The sequence below is a fragment of the Helicoverpa armigera genome, chromosome 21 (assembly GCF_030705265.1).
Source record: "Helicoverpa armigera isolate CAAS_96S chromosome 21, ASM3070526v1, whole genome shotgun sequence".
Classification (NCBI taxonomy): Eukaryota; Metazoa; Arthropoda; class Insecta; order Lepidoptera; family Noctuidae; genus Helicoverpa; species Helicoverpa armigera.
The window spans coordinates 8,852,127-8,870,332 of NC_087140.1; the positions used below are offsets into that span (position 1 = coordinate 8,852,127).

The window sequence follows — 18,206 nt, forward strand, 5'->3', positions numbered from 1 at the left end:
GTGGTTGCTGGATGTCTTACCCTGGTTCCAAAGTTCTCTTAGTCGCCTCTTACAACACCCATGGAACGATATGGGCATTTCAAGATCTGGTAAAAAATTTAGGTTCCTGATAAACGTGCTATGTTTTACAAACAAATAAGTTCGCTTATCAGTCGTGCAATAAATTGAATGAGTTATTGTAGGTAAATATTTGACAATAACAGAAATGGCTAATTAGTTTTGAATTAATGCGAGAGATAGGCAAAACCTGTTATCTTAATTATTTAGATAAATACTTTGATAAGTATGTCAATGTAATGTTTTTCTCATTGCGAGAGTTCTGGTAGAGAATGCCTGGGGCGCCTTAGGGGTCCTTTGTACATTATTTGCAAAAAGTATTTAATAAATACATGAACATTAAGATCGAGGAATTTCTATAGTTTGGGGGCAATAGAACCCTATTGGACTTTTCCTGCACCTGGATAAAAAGTTACCTAAGTTTTTCGAATATGTTTGGTAAAAAACATTCACATTTATGACATTAGAGTGTAGAAGTTTTATCCACATGGAAACTGTAATCTAGACAATGATAATGTAGTTATCTATCAATGAATCATTGGAATAATCATCACAACTGCAAATACTTTAAAATACGTGTTTAAAATGCTAGGTGTTATCCCGCGGTTTCATCCGCGTCCCGTGGGAACTACTGCCCGTTCCTACATAAAATATAGCCTATGTTACTCGGGAAGAGTATAGCTTTCCAACAGTGAAAGATTTTTTCAAATCGGATATGTACATACTTTGAGAGCCTTTAGGATACAAACAAACAGACAAACAAAAAAAATCATTTTGACTTTTACATTTAGTAAACCAAAAACGTGAGATAATCACGCACAAACCTACATACAGTTTAAACTGAAAACCTCCTTTTTTGAGTCAGTTCTGAATGAAAAAAGTATGAGTAAAAAAAAAGATTGGACGGTCAGGTAATCATAAATGATAGTCGTAAATGGTTACAGTCGAACAGGGAAATTAGTCATTATAATAATTGCCAGTTTGACAAAGCACCTACTGGTTGATGTTATTGTAATCTTTGGCCCATGACTAGGTGCGAAATAATTGCTCTATATCGTGTATAAACCTGTGAAAATATTTAAAAAAACCTGGGTATGTTGGAAAGAGATCATCGTCTGCCTTTTCCTACGTTGGGGTCGGCTTCCAGTCTAACCGGACGCAGCTGAGTACCAGTGTGCCACAAGGAGCGAATACCTATCTGACCTCCTCAACCCATTACCCAGTTACCTGGGTAACCCAATACCCCTTGGTTAGACTGGTTGTAAGTAAGAGAAGTCATTGTTTCTTTCCTAATATCATAGTAGGTAGGTACCTCTACATCAAATTAGTATGTCTTATTTTTCCTCTACAATACTTAAAGTTCTAGGAAAAATAAAGAGATATATTATTCACGTTTCTGCCTACTCTACTCTTACGTGATAAACTGATATGATTATGTCAAAATATTATACCATGCGTGAGATTTAGCCTCTTGTGGTATCGAGGATCGAGCGCAATCTTCAACAGACAGTATGTAAATAAGATATGATTTTTATCAAGATATTGATGGTTTAAAGTTATCATATCATAGATGTTACACATCGGCTTGTGAACACGTTTCTATAGTTAAACATTTTGCAGAAATTTATCTTTTTGCACGATTGAAATCTTTTACGCGTACTCAGGGCTGTCAAAGTTCTTAATCAACTTCATAATAAATTACAGAATTTAAGTCTTTTAAATATTAGTATTGTGTGTTTACTTTTTAAAGCATTTATTCATTTTAACCGAGGACTTTAATAAAGTTGTACGTAGTTATTAATTGACAAAAGAGACTTTTTATGTAAAGTTATAATCTCGAAAAATTAAAAATAAATATTTATTTTATTGCTAATTATTTATAAAATCATTGTGTCTTAGTATTGTAGTATCTACTAGGGATATATTGTAGTGTTATAGAAAAGTAAGCAAGCGAAAACTACCTACCTACTTAATATTTTATTCTTTGACAGCCCTACTAATAAACAAAAACATATGACCACATCATGCTTGCTATGCATTTTAATCACTTCATAGTAGCTGAAAATTGTTTAGGAATATTTTCCGCTATGTAGCATCGTGCAAGGACATAGTTTTTGTGATTTACCTCATTCAATCTAAATAAATCAGTATGGACTAAAGTGTGAACGACTTTTTAAAGGTCAAATTACAAACAGTACCTATAGTTTGATTGGTATTTAAAACAATGAGGTATAATATGTAGTCATAAGGAGAGAGTGAGGCGGTATCTTTCTATATCAGTTTAGATAATTTTATTATTCGGCTAAGCAATTTCTGAGAATTAGTAGTTTGAGCTGACTTTAATAACACTAACATATTATGGATTTTCTATAACCGAAAATAAAGTTATTACTATATTACAATAAGCCATTTATCAAGACTTTATCATACAATTCGTACCTGCTAGGTTTTTCGCGATTGTACCCGCTTCCGGAGGGAAATAACATTCCTTAACCGGATAAAAAGGAGTATTTTTGTTATTATGTTGTATAATCTGTGTTACTGTCATGTTTCATCAAAATCCGGTCAGCGGTTTTTGCATAAAGAGTAAAACATCCACATGTCCCTACCATCTTTCATGATTATAATATCTATTCTTTATGAAATTATCTCATTAACATCATAATTTTAATAATAATATACTTAACTATGTATAATGTGATAGAGATAGACCCCAAAAGTAACATCCAAACCAAATTATGTTCAAATGATCTATTGTTACAAATTAATTACAATAGTTCCGCTATTCATTGTCAAGGCCGCTCGACTAAGGTGTCAGCCATTTTGCTTCAAACTGATGATTAATATATAATTTGTATGCGAACAACAGCTGTTTAAATTGCACTATTGTCAGCTGTAGAATAAGTAGTGTAAATAGTTAATAAGTTAGTTCTTGTGACGTGATTTGTATTTGTCTTGTTATGTTAAAAATATTTGCGTACACAGCGTAATTGGTACTTAGCGGTTTTGCGTATGATATGTAACCTTTTCTACCAGGAATTAGCTATAAATAAGTCTATGGTACGAAATAAAAAATATGATAAGGTAATTTAGGTTATGGGTCATTTTGTCCATCTAGAATTCTAGATGGTTTTAGTGTGACTGCTAATCTTAGGAATGAAATGATTTCAAGAAAAACAACAACATATTTTCACACAGCTGTCTGAATAGATACCAATGTCATAACAACGCCCACTATTTCATATCATACATAAGTACTATTTGCATGTACTTAGGTAGGCGTTATTTCAATACTATACGAGATAGACAGTCGTTCCTTGTGAAGATTGATATTCATCTGCATCCGACTAGACTCGAAGCCGACCCTATTTGGGAAAAGGCTAGGTAGATGATGACCTAGGTAGTAACCCAATTTCTCGAGTGATGTATTTTTGACTAGGTCGCGCTATTAATTCATCTGGTCGGTAATCCATAATACCTACTTTTTATGGGAAATCATCAGATGACCCCACTGTGAGTGCAGCGTGAGGGAGTGTCAGACTCTTACTGACTAAACCCCACCATGTTCCTTCTTAAGCCCGTTATGTAGGTACCAGGGCCACGGTAACTCTTTCGAACAATCCCGCAGCCCCGGCAGGCTTTGAATCCCTAAAACCTTCGTTAGAAACATAGTTATTTCAGTAGCCGCTATCAAAAAAATCAACGCATAGCAATTTGGCAACAATTCTAAATATAGCCGAGTTTAAATATAGCATGTGCCGTGAACTGTGGACGTCTGTTTGTCTGTATTGCTATTAGATAATTATATATAATGATTGTATCTACGCGTCACCTGTGTTTGTTGCTGTGGTAGATTGGGCAGTGACGAATGATATACTTACCTAGGAACCAGGAACTAAGAACAGTAATGAAATTATAAATTGAAAGATTAGGCTACCTTAACCTAGGTATACCTACTTTGTGCTAGCTTTCACCCTCAGTCTAATTTGTGTCCCTAAGGAACTAGTTTCCCATGAATAAAAGAAAACCTACATATTATATTACATGCCAAGTATCATCAAAATCCCTCCAGTAGTTTTTACCTATGTGAAAGACGACCAAAAATCCGCATCATACAATTTTTTCGCATTTAAAATGTTAGTAGAATAACACATATCTAGACATATAGAACTGTAATAATATTAAAAACAAACCTGTTATATGCAGGGACCGTACAACCCCGAATACAAGTTAATTCTTTCGAAAGTGTTACAGGTAATATGGCTGCAGTCAATAAAAGTGTTATCTCTTGGTAGTGTTAACCTTTTCAAAACCCTAACGTTAGGGTAACCCTTTCAATAAGTTAACTAGTACAAGATGTTACCGGCTCATGATGATATCCAATTGAAGTAGATAACCCTTTGAAAGGGTTTTTCAGGGTTTTCAAAGGGTTTTAAATCAAATTATTTTAAACTACATAGGAGAAGAGGAATAGATTTTGACCTTGAAAGTTTGGAATCATTTACAATTTTTCATTAGTGTTTCTTACTCGTCTATAATATTGTCTTGAGTGCAGTCGGTTACAAAAGTTTTCGTTGTTACTGTTGTTGAGTTTTATTAGTATTGTTTAGTTTCTTATTTAGTGTCTATGATTGTTTTGTGTATAAATACATGGGTTAATTGAAAAATGGAAATAACAGTTTTTTTCACGATTGTACATGCGCTAAAGTTTTTTATTTTTTTATTAATAAAACCTTACCGCAGACTTGGGGGTCCGCGCTTTTATTTACATTTTTTACTTAATTATAATTTTCGGCGTCTTGGCCTCACAAAAACTTATGTCTACTGACTTCTAGTCTTAAGACTATGTGAGTCCACCACGTATTTATGTATTTATTTTAAATATTTATATATATAGTATATACAGAATTTTTATTACACAATACTTAACACTATACGCATGGACTTAGTTTCACAAGATTATGGGACAGGTACGGATTGGGGATTGGTCTCATTTCCCGCTAGCGACTAGGGACTTTGCGAGTGCTAGTAAGGCTAACATGACAGTGGAGTCTCGATGTTGCATGGCCGTCTTGAGGTTGTATTCGACGACCGTTTTATTGGCGCGTCCATCGCTCGCTTAATGAAGCGGCCGGTGGCATCGTCGGCGTCATCTGTGTAGTAGACGCAGCTAGCCGTATATCTCGACACTGCCACTACCGCGTGAGAGACGCGGTCATGAATTTGGAGCCTCCTGGACTTAGTGTTTATGATGACGACGTTGTCGTATGTCAGTCCCTGAGCCTCGTAAATGGTTAAGGTACGCGACCCTTCACCGGACCCGTATCCCTGGCTAATAAAAGAAGATTTCTCTTCTTGCGTATGAGCCAGGTGTTTTGGGCAGTGATCGATACTTGCGCTCCTGTAAAACCCTTCAAGCTCAGGGAATGAACATGAGACAGCGACGTTTTGGAGTGGACGACGCTGAGTGCGAAGGTCACATCCACTGGGTTACGGTGGGTGCAGAGCAGCTCCTGTGTGATGCCAGCCACCAGATATGGACGGGTATACTTTAATGGGAAAAGATTTTCCCTGTCCAAATATGGTAGCTGATTCACGTCTCCGATGAGGACCACCTCTCTTGCACCAGACAACTTTACTGCCATGACTATGGCCCCGAAGTGGTTCATGAGAGCTTCGTCTACCGTCAAGCGGTGACATTTCTCATTTGGATTGAGCCCGTTGGCTAAAATTGAGGCCATAGTGTGCACCTTTGTCTTCGCTCTATCGCCCAATTGGTGCGCAAGCTTTCCTCTTAGATCTTTGGCCGCTTCAGTTGTTGTGGTGGCTACGACATCCCTCCTCTCGTCGAAGTGTTTCACCACCCAGGTAGTTTTGCCGCACCCCGGCACCCAATTTACCCATCTGATATTGGGTACCGCCCAAGCTTCCATCGATGCTGAGGTGTCTGAGGTCCCAGAAACGGTCTGTGCCATTTCAAGGATACTATCCTCCAGCATGATTTTGGTACATTTGGCGGTAACTACTATCGGGTCATCGTGTGGCGTCAGGAATTTTATTTTGCCGGTTCGCTCCGTTGCCTCTTCGTCCAGGGCCGCGAAACCGCTCTTTGCGCTGTAGGCGGCCATGTACGACCCCGTCATTTCCCCTGCAATGACTTGGGAGTTGGCGTTGTCGTCTACCGCCGCCTCTGCGTTCTTCAGTAATACCCGGAGCAGACCCTCATTTTCTCGACGGAAGGTCAGCATGATCTTGTTGCAATTTCTAAGGTTTACCTCCTTTGTGGCCCTTACAAGTGCAACGTATTCCAGGAAAGCGCTTTTGACATGGTCCGTGGTGCCAAACACATCGCGAGAGTCGGTGGGCGACCTGCCCCTTGTCCGCTCTTGTAGGCTTAGGCTTCGGCGACTCGGGCTCTTTGGGCTTTTTTCGGAAAAACCGCTCCACTGCTGATTCCTGTTTCGCTGTTGGTGATTTGCGACTGACCGATGGGAGCATGGCGCTCAGGAAAGAACCGATAGCTTTAAGGCGATTCCGCGCACGAGCGTGCTCCTCTTTGCTGGTGGTATTCCTTTGCTCCTTTGCGGTTTTTGCTGGGCTCTCTCAGACCTGCTTTGCGCAGTTGGACTTTTCGTGGGACGCCGGCTGTTTTTTTTTTTTAACGACGTCAAAAATCATCAAATGACCCCTCCCGCTGTGGGTTAGCAGCGGCGAAGGAGTGTCAGACTCTTACTGACTAAAAACCGTCGTGTTCCGTCGTAGGCCTTTCATGTGCCAGGGCCGCGGTATCTCTTTCGAACAACCCGCAGCGCTGTAGGGTTTCCGCAGACTTAAAAGAAATTCAAGGTTTCCCCTCTGTCCTCGTATACTACCACCTCATGGTGTTCCGAGGCTTTTAAACAGCCGAAGCGGTCTGCGACGTCACCCCTTTTCTATTCAACTGCCATCGCGTCGACGCTTATGGTGCGAGCCGTGGCTGGCGCTTCTTCTTCTTCTGCCTCTGCGATCTTTTGCAGAAGTGAGCACACCTATGAATGGAGTCTCCTCTCTCCACTCGAGTATTGCGATCGTATTGCATTTGAATCGCAATAGTCGGCATCGGTGAGAGGCTACTTTTAATTGAGGCAGTGCATGGTACTTGCTGCCTTTTTTGGTTGTCTTGGTGGTGCAACCGTTGAACAGGGCGGCGAGGCCTGGTGCAATGGTTATTCGAGCTCCAGCTCGACTCGAGCCTATGCAGAAGCTTATGCCTATTTTTTCCGCTTCCCTGTTCATAAACAAGGCGACTCCACGCAGTCTTATGCCTGGCACTCCGTCTCCTCCGAATGCCAGAAGCTGTGCGATGGGCATGGTACTTGGAGCTGACTGTTGACTGGTGGGTGATTTCTGTGTTTGCGCTGGTTGTGAGTTGGTGTTAGTAGGTCCTTTGTGTGGTTGTTAATTCTGTGTGTGTTGATTGTATGATAGTCGTTTGTCTGGTTGTCAGTTCTGTAGGTGTCTGTTCTGTAGATGTTTCGTGTATGGTTGTAGTTTGTGTGGTAATCGGTTGAGTGGTTGTTGTTAGTGTTGTTGTCGTTTGTGTTGTGGTTGTCGGTTGAGTGGTTCTTGTCTGTGTTGTTGTTGACGTTAAATGTGGTTGTATGGTGGTGGTGTGTATGGTTGTAGGTGTGGTGGTCGTAGCGAGTGTAGTGACTGCGCTGGTTTCAGATGGCGATCTGTTCTAATTTCGCGGAGTACGGTCCGTTTTGTTGGCCGCAGCTGCGACTATGGCTACTTTGCTCGCGAAAGCAGATGGTTTCCTAGTAGCCGGTTTCCCCATGATCGTGTGGACTGTGGACTGACTCGGTTTCGATCGTGTATTCCAGTTCCATTCTGTCGTCGCAGAACCTTGGACACTCGAAAAGCAGGTGCCAGACTGTTTCATCGCAGCTGGGGTCACAGACGCACGAGGGACTGTTTTTGAGGTGGAATCTGTGGAGATACGCTGAGAATCCTCCATGCCCGGTTAGGATCTGGATGTGTGTCGGTGTAAGGACAGCTTCTTTAAGTGTTCTTTTTGCCGCAAGGACATTTGGAAAGAACACTTTTGTGACCGCTCCTGTGCTGTAGGCTTCATATCGCGCTTGCCACTTTCTGATACGATACGAGAACTTTGAAAATACAGCGGGGTACATTGTAATCCGCTGTATTTTCTGTCCTGTGTTTCATTCCCTGGAGTTCCCACGTGGGCCCTCAGCCAGAAGAATTTCACGTCTCTGCCCTCCTCTCTGATATCTCGGACGCATCTCTTTATCTTTAGTGCTAGGTGATGTGTGACAGACGGACTCCTCAGCAGCTCAAGCGACGATCTGATGCCCTAAAGTTCGTAGAGCCTATGTTCAAACACGCCAAGATACAACGGCCGTATTGTAGTTTAGAACTTTAAAGTAAAGGCACGAGATATAAAATTACAATATTTGTAGTCCCAATGGGTTACTGTGTTACAGTCGTTGAAGGGGTAACCCGTTCAAAACGTCTTACGATAAAAAACTGTAACCCATTAAGAATGGGTTTTTGAATACACAGGTATCAAATCGAAAGGGTTTGAAAGAGGTTATCCATTGATAAGGGTTTTCGTAAAAAAGTGTAACAAATATGAAATTGGTTCTAAAACAACACTTTGTCAAAACCCTATCAAAAACCCTTTCAATGGGTAACCAAAATGGTCCCTGGTTATATGACGCACTAATTCTGAAAAATATTACCACGTTAGGTACTACATTACTTGTGGCAGAGTATCCTAGCAAAGTTACTGAAAACAATCATGTTTTTCTAGTTACAATAACGTTAACGAACCTGTCATTATAAAAACTATCCAGCCAGGGCACTCAATGTAAACACTAAGAACGTCTAAGTGAAAATAAATCACCCTTTCAGCGACTGAAACTCATGAAAGACAAAGAATAACGGTTTCAGTATGTGAGAGCAAAACAAACTCATTACTGTATTATTAAATTATAATAATATTACACTTGTTATGTGTAAAACAGTTGTGTTTATAAAACAATTTATATATCGCGCTTTAACAACAATGGTATTTAAACTCTTTGGTCACATAACTTTTTTCAAAAGAAATGGTGTGACAAAAAAAGTTGTAATTATTGTACCTACCTACCCACTTACACGTGTTTCAATTCTTTTATATAAGACTCCTGTAAAATGTTTTAAAAGCATATATAATATATAGAGCAATATTGAAATCGGTTACGATGGACCAGATATTGAAACAGATAAAAGCAACGTAAAACTTTATCCTGTGACTTACCTTAACATTTTTACCTAGAAAAAAATTACAACGCGTAGCTATCTTATATTATTAAAGTAGAGATGAGTATAAAGCTGAAAATGATTAAATGAAAATAAATAATTTTCTTGCTGTCTTACTAAATTGGTATCGAATGCTAAAAAAATCGGTCTCGCGAAGTTTCTTCAACTTAATCTTACCAATAAAAATATTTTCGAATTCCTCTGACGTTAAGTAACATAAGTATTATTTGCAATTGGAAATTTACATGTTACTTAATTATGTTTATCAGTTTATCAGACCTAGACTGCTTCAGTAAATATGTAGGTACTGGGATAAAATTATCAAAATAATATCTGTGACGTGTATCATGCTTTATAGCCTAAGATTCGAATTAAAACTTTAGGCAGGTTGTATTTATCTTAATAATTGATATAATATGATAAAAGTTTGTATTATCAGGCCCCTGTGTGGCCTTCAGGGAGTTCTAGAGAATTGAATAAGTACTTGCTAATCTTATTACTTAATTTTCTTTAGTTGTTGTCAAGGCAATATTTATCGTAATATGCAATGGAATTTAATGAAGACGAATTACAGTACTAAAGACATATCGGTTTTTCATAGTATGGCTCGAAGCTTACTTCTTCTTCTTTCGTGTCGATGACATGTCATATATTGAGACTACACTTTGTCAGCCCAATATGCTGCCACAGCGAGAGCACGGCCGGATGCGCTCATTAGGTCCTGCCGCGAGCAAGTTTCAGGGCACAGTAGACATGCGATTAGGTGCGACAAGGTCTGCACAACAGAGCTTACTTACTTATATTTTTTTTTTTAAAGTTACCATAAATATCGCCACCACAGTTGCTAAATACAGGCATAACATTGGTATTAGAAAAAATGAGTATTTAATCCTGCTAAAATTCTTTCTGAAAATAGAATAAAATAAAATTTTCCGAGCTGTATAATTACACATATCGACGTATGGTTAGTTGCGCATATAAAAGCAAATCTATAAGTCAACATACATGACATTATAATACTTTTCTTTTCAAAAATTATCTTCATGCAAACACCTCGGTAACTTTTCAGTCAATAATGTGTGTGAGTTTTTAAATATTTGTTTTTACTCTAAAGTAAATTAATGCTGATTATTTTACTTTATTTTATACGTGTTCCCACGCTAAAGATGTCTGATAATTATAGTCGTGGAAATTGTAGATAACTAGTAGTTAATTCCTTGTGAAACATTTTTCCACGTAGGTAACTGTAATTTGTAGGGGCAGAACCTAAGTATAAATCACTAACACTATAACTCTCTGAAACTCACTCTCTTACTTTATGAAAGAGTGGCATTATTCTCATCAATATGTGATGGAATAACTTTCATATTTTACCTATTATCGCTGTTATAACAATAGTATTTTCAAAAACTGTCCACGGGCCTTTTAGAAAAAAGAAAATTGAGGTATCTACTCCTTTTTGAAAGTCAATTTAAATGGGCCTTAAAAAAACAATGGTCCGAGCGAAATTGTTAAAATTTTACCAGATTTCTCCACAGTTTGTTTCCAATTTAAGGAATGCTCTTTTTAATTTTATGTCGATGCTTTTATTGTCTATTATTAGTGCCACAAAACAATAAGGTTTCACACAAACAAGGTTTATTTATACCCCGCTCGTATCAGAGATAATAAAATACTATTGTAGTAGTATCGAATTGACCGCAAAAGATAACTGACAATGAACAGTTAACTCGTGTAATTACAACAACTGGTTCTGTTTGTAAACAACAGTAACGATGAGTTAGCCGATCGATAGTTTAACTATTTACATCTAGTTTCCAGATAAAGTAAAAGCTAGGTATGTCGTAAACTCGCGCAAAATTATTTAAGGTGGCTCTTTCTTTAAAGATCAATGTTTCGTTCTCCTCGATGGCAATAGTACAGTTGTTGAAAAACCGATTTTGTGAATTCTAGAGTATGTTATTCTAATTGCTAGAGTAACAGCAAGATATCGAAAGGGTTGGAGGACAGATTTAAGGGCGCCTTTGAAATAAAGGGTCCCTATATCGCTTTGTAGTTCTAGTTCTTTATTCGTTTGGTTTAAACACAGCCTTAGCTTCTACAGGATTTACAGATGAAAATAATATCAAATACTAGCAATTTAAACCTCAATGCTATTTCTCATTTCAAGCTATTTTTAAGCACAAAGTAAGCACATAACTTGTGCTTATTACACGCCCCAAGAAAAGGGGCTTGGTACCATAAAATGCATATGTTTGCATACAATGTTTACACAACGCTTTGGTCGTAACTTTCACTGAAATGTGTGGTTTTTCCTTGTGGAAATTTCTAGTTAAATATGGAGTTCAGATCTATTAAAAAACTGGCTGTTTTCCCGCGGTTTTATCAGCATCCCCGGAAAACTTGTGACCGTAGCCGGAAAAAATAAAGCTTATGCTACTTGGGGTGTTAACCCCAATAGTGTAAGAATTTTTTATATCATAGCCTTCAGGGTCGAAACAAAAAAATGTTTGCTTTGCTTGTATTTTTGGAGGCTTTAGGCGCTTAATAACGTATAACTAATATTTTTATCTTTGACGTATGTAAGTTCATTAGCAACAATTAAATTATAAGTACATAGGTACCGACAGTTATGCCAAATTGTTTAAACAATACTTTATTTTTTATGTTTATTGCAGTAATCAGGAAACCGCAACAAACATTGCCTTAAAATAAACTTTATCTCAAACGCTGCGGTAGGCTAGTCTGGCAACACTGATAAACACAAAGTTTATTGTGGCAACACTTAAGTAAATTTAAATTACAGATTTAACTGTTTTATAGTGTTTGTGTAAGATAATGTTTTATGATGAGATCTTTGTAATGTGTTAAATATTTACAATTCTGTGTAAATATCGACGTGGAAGTTTTGACATGGCGGTTTTGACGTGGCTGTCATTGCGCCACTTTTGATGGCAATTTCCGAATGGTTTAATACTGAGATCCTATACTTAGTAGCATGATAAATGTACTTATGTATTTTGACAAAATATAGAGCATTATTGTCTACTTTATATTATTATTAATTCTATTTCATAATATTATTTTAATATGGTACAGAGGAATACTTTTATTTAAATCGGATCCTTAACTTTGGCATATACCTAAGCGTCGGATAGACAAACAGAGATTACTTTCACAGTTATAATATTAGAACGGATTGGCAATCCATCTACCTATATCTATGCAAAATAGATTCAAGTCTATTTTAATATCCAATTGACTTCATAACTGAAATAATACCTAAACCGCCGCATACATGCCGCATGGACGGAAAATTTAAATTCTTCAGTAGACAACCAATCTGGCCTTAACAAAATCTAACTTATCCACTCGACCATAAGGTCCATTTTTAATCTCCCAAAAACGAGGATGCCCTCAATTCAAATGCGTGTAGTCTTTTTTTCGTAAATCTAATGTGTAACCTCCTTCTACAGCGAACATCGCGATCGCGTCGACGGGTTACTCCATGGGATGGACGTCTCCCGTGAACCTGAAGCTGCAGAACACCACGGACAACCCCATCGGCGTGCCCATCACCAAGGACGAGGAGGCCTGGATCGGCTCCCTGCTCACTGTCGGCGCTATCTTCGGTAAGATTTGCTTTTAGTTCTTTGAGGTAATAGCTTCCACAGGCGGGCGGTTTCATCCATGAGTCTTTCTTTGGTAAATGGGCTATCGAATACTGAAATAATTTTTCACATGTGTCCTGTAGTTACTGAGACTAGGACATGTAAATAAACACGCTAAATCTTCAGTTTTATCATTTTAGTAAGTGTAGTCATTTATATAGGCTTTATTTAATAAGTTCAAACCCATTATTATCTGAGTTATAGTTATGCTAGGTATATGCACTCTGACCTAAAAATAAAACTAAACTTAAGATTTTACTTAGTTACTACTCTTTCGATTCCTTCCTGGTAAAACGAGAGTAACAAATTCTAAAAATAATAACAATCCATTTTAAATTTTGTTGATACCACGGTTCCAGCAAATCTCCTCCTCCTCCGAGCCTTTTCCCAATCATGTTGGGGTCGGCTTCCAGTCTAACCGGATTCAGCTGAGTACCAGTGCTTTACAAGAAGCGACTGCCTATCTGACCTCCTCAACCCAGTAACCCGGGCAACCCGATACCCCTTGGTTAGACTGGTGTCAGACTTACTGGCTTCTGACTACCCGTAACGACTGCCAAGGATGTTCAATGACAGCCGGGACCTACAGTTTAACGTGCCATCCGAAACACAGCCAATGGTGTCTAAGATATACTTAGAAAGTACATACAAACTAAGAAAAGTTGAATTGGTACTTGCCTGACCTGGGATCGAACCCGCGCCCTCGTACTTGAGGTTGGTCCTTTACCCACTAGGCCACCACCAAATCTAAATTGACAAAAATTCCCTTTCTTTTTTCAGGACCATTCCTCGGCGGTTTTGCAGCATCGAAGATCGGTCGCAAATGGGGTCTCCTCAGCACTTCCATCCCTCTCTTCATCGGTTGGATCCTGATCGCGGCTACCAAGAACGTTGGCATGATATACGGTGGAAGAATCTTCTGGGGTTTAGCTGTCGGAATGTTGTTCACTATCTCTCCTATGTACTGCGCTGAAATTGCTACCGTAAGTAATTTTTTTTATGTTTTTGAAAGTTATTCTTATGATCTTTTGTTGAGCCCTTGTTAGGGGATCGGTCATCGCAATTACGCCATTTAATTTGTTCAATGAGTTAATACACACCAGAAGAAATCCAAAATGCTTACCGGCCACTAAGAGTTCATTTTGGTATAAGTACAGAAAATGTAGATCAGATTAGATTAAATTTTTCTTTATTGTACACCAAGAAATTTAACAATACCTACAGGAAATCATAAAACACAAACAAGAGTACAATGGGCGGTCTTATCGCTAATCAGCGGTTTCCCAATGTAACCAGACATATTATAGAAAATACCACAGAATACGGAAGTTAACTGAAATATTTTTTCTCTAATTTTAAAATTTGAAAGATCTTAGGGTGAGGGTATTGTTAGTTTGTCTGAACGAAATTAAAGCGAGGAAACTAAATATCATCTGCATCCCTATTTTGGCACTCAATTCAGGACTAAATAACCACGATGAGATCCTGACGAAAAATAAGCCACGAACACTCATTCAACCTTCAAACTTTTAGGCTGTATTCAAACCAAACTGACTGTCAGCCGCTGAATTGTGAATTGTGTTTCCATACACATAGTGTCCTCTTTCGTTCACAGCTAACTGACGATACGTAATGCATTGCGTATAATCATCGGCACGAATCTTGAGCGCTGACCTTCACCTGCGTAGAAGTAATATATTGGATCCCTTTTGTGGTATGAAGTGAGGCGCGGGGGCATTCTAAAGCGGAGATTGGCCCGCAGCGTATCGCTTCATAGTCGTCACTCGGGATTGGTTCTTTGCTAATAAATTACTTCTGTGCAGGTGAAGGTCAGCGGTCAAGATTCGTGCCGATTATTCTAGTATGCATAGACACTGACATTCGGCGGCTGACAGTCTGTTTGGTTTGAACGCAACCTTAAATTCTTAAGCTAATTGTCTCACTTCTCATTTCAGGATGACTCCCGTGGTGCTCTCGGCTCGTTCCTGCAGGCGTTCATCACGTTAGGTTACCTACTGATCTACGGTATCGGTCCATACGTGTCCTACATGGTGATAGCGTATGTCGGTATCATCTTCACGGCGGCCTTTGCTGTTCTGTTCTTCTTCATGCCTGAGTCACCCTTCTATTATTTGGGCAAAGGTGAGTTTTGATCTGTTATGTTTATGTAGGTCTTAAATCTGGTAGCAAGCTTGCGTTTATAGAAAGAACAGAGCAAGTTCCTATAAATAGTACCAGCTTCTGCCCGCGACTTCGTACGTGCATCCTGTTCCTTATGCCAACGACTACGGGGTTGGCAAAGCCAAGATCTGAAACATCTGATGTCGATTTTACCTTCTTACCTTACAAACAGATCAGTTGGTATCTCTTAATTTTTACCAAAAGAAACCTGTTTCTTCAAAATTTACTTTGCATACTTTCATTTACTTTAGTATGTCTACAATCATCATAATATCCGTATATTTTGATTTCCAGGTGACCGGGAAGCTGCAGCGAAATGCCTGGCATCTATCCGAGGCCGCTCTCACGAGGGTGTGCAGGCAGAACTGGACCTCATGGCCGCTGATGTCAATGCTTCTCTTGAGAAGACTGCTACGGTAAGTTATATATAACTTCTTCAATGTAGCATCAGTTTTTGCAAATGAAGGATATAAATACGCCGGCTATTTCCTAAGAAAATTTGGTCCGAGATATATAAGTAATACTATTCAATAACGTTGGTGCCGTTGAGAAAATATAAAGACCAAAACCATTCTTTGACCCAAGTCGTTGCCACATTCATGAATAGACCAAAGGAACCTCACAACTCCTCTTAGGTCCACTTGAAAATTACCTCTCTGATAAAATAATGGCATCCAAGGCCGATTTGGCCACGGCGGCTGTTCTCATATAAGGAGATCAGCCAGCTGCGCAGGACATAATTATAGTGCACGGGCATTTGCGCAGACACAGGTGCACTCACTATTCCTTCACTCTCATAACCCGATGGGACGGTAATCCGGACTGGAGGGAGATCAGGCGCAGGACCGATATAGTTGGGAAAAGGCTCGGGAAATGATGACTGACTGAGTTTGTTTGTAATTCCAGGTGGCAGATGTGTTCCGCGGCAGCAACTTCAAGGCTTTCTACATCTCTTGCGCGCTGGTGTTCTTCCAGCAGTTCAGCGGCATCAACGCCGTGCTCTTCTACATGACCAACATCTTCGAGGCTGCTAACTCTAGTTTGGACTCCGCTATCGCTACCATCATCATTGGTGTTGTGCAGGTCAGTTTAAAATCCTTATTTACCTATTTAAATTCAACTTTGCTTTTAAACTATCTCTTAAGTCTCCATAAAACCGTTTCCTTAAAATCGTTTCCATAAACCCGTGTAGGTACAGTTTGTCTGCGGAAACGAAACATACTTTTGTTATCTACATATAAAAAATATTATGTTTTAATATTTGATTGTGGTTTTAATCTTGGGGCCTAGTACCATTTGGGAACGATAAATAAAAAAATGCAATGGTTCCTGGCTAAGCAATGGATTAGTTTGTGTTATGGGTGCTCACACTAGTGAGAACCTATCTACATAATTATGTACCTAATAATGTTATTTCTATGTATTCCAGGTGATTGCCTCGTTCATCACTCCCCTGGTGGTGGACCGACTGGGACGCAGGATTCTGCTCCTCATCTCCTCTTGCGGAACTGCTATTGGCCTCGTAAGTACATTTAGTTACAAAATAATAAACCCTTTTTTACCGCTACCGTCATCTACCTTGGGCTTGTAAACTAATAGTCGAAAAACTAAATTTTTCGAGAAGTTGAAAGCTGAAAGGAAAGAACTAGATATACGACCTAAATCCAACAATTATTGTTCTTACAAAATAGGAAAGAAAATGTTATTTTCAACTTTACTTACTTACAAAAGTTACGAAGTAACGGGCTTGATGCCACACGTATTTTCTACCAGTCAACGTCCAATATATCGCAAAATTTCTATCATAATTAAAAAAATGCTAAATTCAACTATTTTCCTCCCAGGGTCTCCTAGGAATGTTCTTCATGCTGGCTCAAGCGGAGAACCCCGTGGTGGAGAAGATTGGTTTCCTCCCCATCTTGTCCCTGGTGCTGTTCATCGTCACCTACTGCTGGGGTCTGGGTCCCCTGCCCTGGGCCGTCATGTCTGAGCTGTTCCCTATTGAAGTCAAGGCTATTGCGTCGCCTATTGCCACGGCTTTCTGCTGGGTGCTGTCTTTCTTGATTACCAGGTAAGATTGTTTGTGCTGTTTTGTTCAGATGTGTGTGGAATAAAATTGGAGTATATTTGTAGTATTGAAATAGCTAACGATGCTACGTTAAACCAAAATATATATTTTGTTTAATTGTTGTATGCCTGTCTACTTACGGTAATATCTAAAGCGGTTGGACAGGTTTTATAAGGGGACTTTCAATGGTAGATAGCAAGGAGTAACTTACGCTACTTTTCATCCGGGTGCTACTTCCCGATAGTTCCGCACGACTGTTTGCGTTAGAGCCAGGGGCATAGACATATTACTGCTAAATTTCCTCAAAATCTATTCAGTAGTTTATTTAAATTCTTACAAACTTGCACGTTTATTTTTTTAACTGGGGAAAATCATGAAGATATCAAGATACCATAATATCACTCCTTCTAGCGTTCAATTAACTACAAATATAATCTCCCCACAGGTACTTCAGTGCTATCGCCGCAGCGCTGGGCATGGGCGGCACATTCTTCATCTTCGGCGCGTGTTGCGTGGCCGCCTTCTTCTTCACGCTGTTCCTGGTGCCCGAGACCAAGGGCAAGAGCTTCCAGGAGATCCAGGACATCCTGTCTGGCAGGTCAGTATCTTAAAACATCATCATCTGTGAAGATTTTACCCGAGCTTCAGTATCTGTCTGGCCTCTTTCCTAAACTATGTTGGGGTCTAAATACTAGTGTGCCGCACGTAGCAACTGCCTATCTGACCTCGTCAACCTGCGAAACCCGATAAACTTTGGTAAAACTGTGAGTACCAGTGAGCTACATCGGGCTAGTGTCTATCTGACCTCCTCAACCCAGGTTACCCGGGCAATCCTACTTTCTGGCTTCTGACTACATGTAACGACTATCAAAGATATTCGTATGACATCCGTGACCCACCAATTTAACTTGCCTTCCGAAATG

The 18,206-nt window shown here is 39.2% G+C and overlaps 1 protein-coding gene across 2 annotated transcripts in view; it reads left to right on the forward strand.

Annotated features, from left to right (window-relative positions):
- The window catches only part of LOC110377058 (facilitated trehalose transporter Tret1-2 homolog), a 40,457-nt gene that overhangs the window by 21,278 nt on the left and 973 nt on the right, over nt 1-18,206 (forward strand). For both annotated transcript variants that reach the window (XM_021335746.3, XM_021335747.3), the window contains exons 3-10: nt 12,840-12,995; nt 13,815-14,017; nt 14,990-15,176; nt 15,510-15,631; nt 16,122-16,298; nt 16,645-16,737; nt 17,060-17,286; nt 17,729-17,881. In XM_021335746.3, coding sequence (XP_021191421.1) covers nt 12,840-12,995; nt 13,815-14,017; nt 14,990-15,176; nt 15,510-15,631; nt 16,122-16,298; nt 16,645-16,737; nt 17,060-17,286; nt 17,729-17,881 — 1,318 coding nt within the window. The remainder of the gene's footprint in view (nt 1-12,839; nt 12,996-13,814; nt 14,018-14,989; nt 15,177-15,509; nt 15,632-16,121; nt 16,299-16,644; nt 16,738-17,059; nt 17,287-17,728; nt 17,882-18,206) is intronic.